The 7,500-nt window shown below is 36.6% G+C and overlaps 1 protein-coding gene across 2 annotated transcripts in view; it reads left to right on the plus strand.

Moving 5' to 3' along the window:
• LOC133647121 (afadin) overlaps window positions 1–7,500 on the plus strand; it is a 123,033-nt gene that overhangs the window by 114,491 nt on the left and 1,042 nt on the right. For both annotated transcript variants that reach the window (XM_062043246.1, XM_062043247.1), the window contains 6 exons: window positions 1,873–1,907; window positions 2,291–2,425; window positions 4,706–5,368; window positions 7,089–7,164; window positions 7,248–7,278; window positions 7,378–7,500. The exon at window positions 7,378–7,500 is cut by the window's right edge and continues 1,042 nt beyond it. In XM_062043246.1, coding sequence (XP_061899230.1) covers window positions 1,873–1,907; window positions 2,291–2,425; window positions 4,706–5,368; window positions 7,089–7,164; window positions 7,248–7,278; window positions 7,378–7,474 — 1,037 coding nt within the window. In that variant the 3' untranslated portion in view covers window positions 7,475–7,500. The remainder of the gene's footprint in view (window positions 1–1,872; window positions 1,908–2,290; window positions 2,426–4,705; window positions 5,369–7,088; window positions 7,165–7,247; window positions 7,279–7,377) is intronic.

The following is a 7,500-nucleotide window of genomic DNA, read 5'->3' on the forward strand; positions in this document are numbered from 1 at the left end:
AGTTTACTTACAGACTTATCTTTTCCAAGGCTTGTAAGAGCTAACACAACTTGTCTACTTCTCAATTGTCTCATGAACTTAACTGACGTCGCCAACCCGGAAGTGCCCAAACTAATGACGCGTAGTATTTTCACATCGCCACCAGGTGTCAGTAAGAGTCTACAATCAAATGGGCATAACATTGCCGTCCCACAGGGCATTTCCTGTGGGAAGGGATTCGTTCTCAGGGATTCGAATAAAGAACCAACTCTTTTTCTTTACTATAGTGATCTCGATAACGGGTACCGGTTCTCAAAAAGGGATTCGAGTCCGAGGACTCGGTTCTTTTCTTATCGAACAACCGGGAAAACCGGTTTCGAGCATCATCCCTAGTGGTGGGCCATTTAAGTAATGTGGTGGGCCATATAAAATGATGTGGTGGGCCATAGATATAAAGGATGTGGCGGGCCACACATATAAATGATGTGGTGGGCCATATAAAATGATGTTGCGGGCCATAGATATAAATGATGTGGCGGGTCATATAAAATGATGTGGCGGGCCATAGATATAAATGATGTGGCGGGTCATATAAAATGATGTGGCGGGCCATAGATATAAATGATGTGGTGGGCCATATAAAATGATGTGGCGGCCCATAGATATAAATGATGTGGCGGGCCATATAAAATGATGTGGTGGGCCATAGATATAAAGGATGTGGCGGGCCACACATATAAATGATGTGGTGGGCCATATAAAATGATGTTGCGGGCCATAGATATAAATGATGTGGCGGGTCATATAAAATGATGTGGCGGGCCATAGATATAAATGATGTGGCGGGTCATATAAAATGACGTGGCGGGCCATAGATATAAATGATGTGGTGGGCCATATAAAATGATGTGGCGGGCCATAAATATAAATGATGTGGCGGGCCATATAAAATGATGTGGCGGGCCATAGATATAAATTATGTGGTGGGCCATGTAAAATGATGTGGCGGGCCATAGATATAAATGATGTGGCGGGTCATATAAAATGATGTGGCGGGCCATAGATATAAATGATATGGCGGGCCATATAAAATGATGTGGCGGGCCATAGATATAAATGATATGGCGGGCCATATAAAATGATGTGGCGGGCCATAGATATAAATGATGTGGTGGGTCATATAAAATGATGTGGCGGGCCATAGATATAAATGATGTGGCGGGCCATATAAAATGATGTGGCGGGCCATAGATATAAATTATGTGGTGGGCCATGTAAAATGATGTGGCGGGCCATAGATATAAATGATGTGGCGGGTCATATAAAATGATGTGGCGGGCCATAGATATAAATGATGTGGCGGGTCATATAAAATGATGTGGCGGGCCATTGATATAAATGATGTGGTGGGCCATATAAAATGATGTGGCGGGCCATAGATATAAATGATGTGGCGGGCCATATAAAATGATGTGGCGGGCCATAGATATAAATTATGTGGTGGGCCATGTAAAATGATGTGGCGGGCCATAGATATAAATGATGTGGTGGGCCATATAAAATGATGTGGCGGGCCATAGATATAAATGATGTGGTGGGCCATGTAAAATGATGTGGCGTGCCATAGATATAAATGATGTGGCGGGTCATATAAAATGATGTGGCGGGCCATAGATATAAATGATGTGGCGGGCCATATAAAATGATGTGGCGGGCCATAGATATAAATGATGTGGCGGGCCATCTAAAATGATGTGGCGGGCCATAGATATAAATGATGTGGCGGGCCATCTAAAATGATGTGGCGGGCCATAGATATAAATGATGTGGCGGGCCAGATGTGGGCCTAGAGTGTGCCAGCAGTGACATAAGATGCTCTTGGTGTGCCCACAGATTCCACCTGGAAGGAGGTCAAGGAGGTCAAGGAGGTAAATGAGGGAGATGTGCGAGGAAACAAGTCCTTCTCCAACCTTTACACAGACGTATGACTTTATTCCTCATCCTTTATTCCTCATCCTTTATTCCTCATCCTTTATTCCTCATCCTTTATTCCTCATCCTTTATTCCTCATCCTTTATTCCTCATCCTTTATTCCTCATCCTTTATTCCTCATCCTTTATTCTTCATCCTTTATTCCTCATCCTGATTGGACTTTATTCTTCATCCCTACTAATAGAAGAAATGTTGCCAGATATGTGCAGTAAACAATGTGTGTGTTCAGATATGTGCAGTAAACAATGTGTGTGTTCAGATATGTGCAGTAAACAATGTGTGTGTTCAGATATGTGCAGTAAACAATGTGTGTGTTCAGATACGTCACAGAGAATACTTGACACTGACGTGTCAGGACAGAAGCACACCTTCATGCACTCCACCACTGCACATGTTCCAGGTGTATTTACCACCTCTGAGAGGACACACCTCTCCTCACAAAATGACCTTCCTGGTAAATGCTCACTCCAATCAACATTAGACATCCACCCATTATTATTGTCATGTATACTGGCCTCCTTATTATTATTATTATTATTATTATTATTATTATTATTATTATTATTATTATTATTATTATTATTATTTGTTTTTTCTTTTTTGACAACTACAACAGAACTACATCAGAAGATACAATATATACACATATGACACAACTATTTAGTATATACAAATATTATATTTAATAAAGTAGATACAGTGGAGTTTGTCATAAGAATGTGTGTGCGTGTGTGTATAATTGTGTATTTACAGAATGTGTGTATATGTTTATATATATATATGTATATATACAGTATATGTGTGTATATATATATATATATATGTGAATATATACAGTATATATACATATATATGTATATACATATATGTGTGTATATGTATATACATACATATACACACATATACATACACACATATATATGTGTATATATATATACTGTATATATATACTGTATATATATATATATACACACACATATATACACATGTATATACACATATAGACATATTTACACATATATATACACACATATATATGTGTATATATATATATATATATATATATATATATATATATATATATATATATATACATACACACACATATATACACATGTATATAATACACATATAGACATATTTACACATATATATACACACATATATATGTGTATATATATACATATATATATATATATATATATATATATATATACATACACACACATATATACACATGTATATAATACACATATAGACATATTTACACATATATATACACACATATATATGTGTATATATATATATATATATATATATATATATATATATATATATATATATATATATATATACATACACACACATATATGCACATGTATATACACATATAGACATATATACACATATATATACAGTATACACACACACATATATATATACATATATATATATATATATATATATATATATATATATATATATATATATATATATATATATATATATATATATATATATATATATATATATATATATATATATATATATATATTGGGACGGCGTGGAGAGACTAAAAATGTTGATAATAGTAAACATTATTATTAATAATAATAATGTTTACTATTATCAACATTTTCAGTCTCTCCACGCCGTCCCAATATATATATATATATATATATATATATATATATATATATATATATATATATATATATATATATATATATATATATATATATATATATATATATATATATATATATATATATATATATATATATATATATATATGTGTGTGTGTATACTGTATATATATGTGTATATATGTCTATATGTGTATATATGTGTGTGTGTGTGTATATATATATATATACACAGTGTATATATATATATATATATATATATATATATGTATGTATATATATATATATATATATATATATATATATATATATATATATATATATATATATATTGGGACGGCGTGGAGAGACTGAAAATGTTGATAATAGTAAACATTATTATTAATTAGTTGCATTTATTTTATTTTTAATTGGATTCCCTTTCTGGGTCTGAAGTGTAGTAATTCAAGCATATATATATATATATATATATATATATATATATATATATATATATATATATATATATATATATATATATATATATATATATATATGTATATATATATATATATATATATATTTATATATACATATATAAATGTATAGTACAGGAAAAAAATGTGGACACAACTTCTCATTTCAATGCGTTTTCTTTATTTTCATGACTATTTACATTGTAGATTGTCACCGAAGGCATCAAAACTATGACACCTGTGAAGTGAAAACCATTTCAGGTGACTACCTCTTGAAGCTCATGGAGAGAATGCCAAGAGTGTGCAAAGCCGTAATCGGAGCAAAGGGCGGCTATTTTGAAGAAACTAGAATATAAAACATGTTTTCACTTTTTTGTGTGAAGTACATAACTCCACATGTGTTCATTCCTAGTATTGATGTGACTATCTACAATGTAAATAGTCATGACAATAAAGAAAACATTGCATTGAATGAGAAGGTGTGTGGCCTGTACTGTACATCGCCAAAATAGACGAGTGTTTGAAAAGATATAGTTGCATCAACTTCATGTATCCCACCTCTACAACGTAGCACTTCAACATCATTTCATGTAAAAGGCCGCCATAAAAAAATCTTTGCTGTTCCTTCTTTAGCGTCAAGCTCTCTCTCAGGAGAACTTGTGCGTGGACACCGGAGGCCCCCTGCTGGACAAAAGTCAGAGTCCGAGTGCAAAGCAGACCACAAACTACCACTCACACTTTCCAGTCCGCCCCAGCTTCTCCACCCAAGACATCTTCTCTGCTGAAGGCACCCGCGCCGGACTCTGGAGAACCTCGTTTTTACAACACGCACCAACGCCCTGCGTCCAGCCCGTACGCATCGACATCCCCCTCAGCAGGCCGCTCGGCGTTCTGACCAACCCTCTGCTCACCACCTTCCAGCAGAGCTCCTCGCTGAGGGCCCGTCAGACCCCCCACAACATCTACACATGTGCCACCAAGCTACCTCTGCCAGCCAAACCCCAGATGAGCATCACGCCCACCAAGCATGTTTCCTTCCAAGAACCGCCAACGCCACAGGAGCAGGGCGCCGGTCCGACCAGGCCACTGGAGAAGCCGCCGAAGCTGCGAGAGTCGGAGCTCCCGGAGCAGAAGGCGAAGGAGCTCCGGGGTAAAGCTGAGGACGACGAACGACTGCGCCAACTGAGCCTAGAGTGGCGGTTCCAGAAGAGGCTGCAGGAACGAGGGGAGGATGAGGGCGAAGACGAGGACTTGGACATGATGGTGACCATACAGGAGCTGGACTCAAGAGTTCAGGTAAGAAGAAGGTCTGGATGAGAACTAGAAACACTTGTAAGGACTTACCTTTTTACACTCAGGAAATGACATTTCCCGAATGTAAAAAAGGTAAGTCCTTTGTAGTTACAGTCCGTGCAGAGCCTGCAATTTGTTTGACGGCCCGATGTGCACCCTGAACTCCATTGTAAAAATGTGTGTTTCCACAATTATTTGTTATATTTTATGTTATGCTTAAATCTAGCATGTTCACATGAGTCACTGATTTTTTTCCTAAGAATTTTCGACTAACTTGAAGTGTTTTGCCAAGAGGATTATTTGTGGTGTGTGCATTTGTGCTTGTTCTATTTTTGGCCATAGACAAAGAAAACAATATGAAGTTGTTGTTATTTTTAAGTTTTAATGCCATTGTTTTACCAAAACTAGTTTGACACCCCTGGTCTATGGCCAAAAATAGAACAAGCACAAAATGTACACACCACAAATAATCCTCTTGGCAAAACACTTCAAGTTAGTCGAAAATTCTTAGGAAAAAAATCAGTGCCGTTTCAAAAACACCATGAAGAACTTAGACTATGAACTTAGGCTTCGTCTCAGTGTATTTACGAAGCCATTAAACTTTAAGCTGTTTAGAATCCTCATGTTGGCAGTTCCCCATTAGAGACGTGTTTGGAAAAGCAATGGATTGTTTCCTCAAACAGCTGCATTGGTGACATCCATGACTGCCACAACATATTCATTTATCATCATTCCAAAGTTACAATTATAATGCAATCAAAACAATTGTCAAAAATGGCAACATAACTACAAATGTAACCAATGTGACCATGCTAGATTTAAGCATAAAATAAAATATAACAAATAATTGTGGAAAAACACACATTTTTACAATGGAGTTCAGGGTGCACATCGGGCCGTCAACAAATTGCAAGCTCTGCACGGACTCTTAACTACAAAGGACTTACCTTTTTTACATTCGGGAAATGTTAGCTCAGGGGTGTCAAACTAGTTTTGGTAAAACCATGGCATTAAAACTTAAAAATAACGACAACTTCAGATTGTTTTCTTTGTCTGCGGCCAAAAATAGAACAAGCACAAAACGTACACGCCACAAATAATCTTCTTGGCAAAACACTTCAAGTTAGTCGAAAATTCTTAGGAAAAAAATCAGTGCCGTTTCAAAAACACCATGAAGAACTTAGACTATGAACTTAGACTTTGTCTCAGTGTATTTACGAAGCCATTAAACTTTAAGCTGTTTAGAATTCTCATGTTGGCAGTTCCCCATTAGAGACGTGTTTGGGAAAGCAATGGATTGTTTCCTCAAACAGCTGCATTGGTGACATCCACGACTGCCACAACATATTCATTTATCATCATTCCAAAGTTACAATTATAATGCAATCAAAACAATTGCCAAATATGGCAACATTACAAATGTAACCAATGTGACCATGCTAGATTCAACCATAAAATAAAATATAACAAATAATTGTGGAAACACACATTTTTACAATGGAGTTCAGGGTGCACAAATAGCGAGCGCTGCACGGACTCTAATTACAACTCTCATTTTTACTGTAAAAAAAAACAAACATTTGAATTGATTGAAGTCACGCAAGCAAGTCATTCACTGAGATTAATCGCGATTAATCAAAAGGTAAAAGTGTGATTATTATGATTATTCCATGTTTCCGTTTGACAGCGCTGCTGAAAACACATACCGTATATTTCTTTCTAGAATAAGAGAGGCGCTGCAGCAAAAACGGACAAAGCGCAGACAAAAACCCTCGCCGGCCAAAAGGACGAGCAAAAAGGTGAGTCATTTGCGGCGACCAATTTTGTTCCGTTGTTTGCCATTCGTGTCATTTTACCGTGGGGCATGTTTTGTTTTTGGCAGATCACAGATCAAGCGGATGCCTTCTAAAAGAGTGAGTGGATGAAAAAGTGAAATAAATGTACCGTCACATGACTTCCTGTGGAAGGGACGTACCTGAGCAGGTGTACACGTTTGGTGTGTTGACCCACAGGGGTCAGCCGGGGGACAAAACGCGGAGGATGTCGGCCCCGGAGAAGCTGACCTTCAAGGAGCGTCGGCGTCTGTTTTCTCTGCCGTCAAGAGCATGAATCAACTTGATGTCTGAAGGAAGTGT

Source organism: Entelurus aequoreus, linkage group LG03 (assembly GCF_033978785.1).
Source record: "Entelurus aequoreus isolate RoL-2023_Sb linkage group LG03, RoL_Eaeq_v1.1, whole genome shotgun sequence".
In the NCBI taxonomy this organism is placed as follows: domain Eukaryota; kingdom Metazoa; phylum Chordata; class Actinopteri; order Syngnathiformes; family Syngnathidae; genus Entelurus; species Entelurus aequoreus.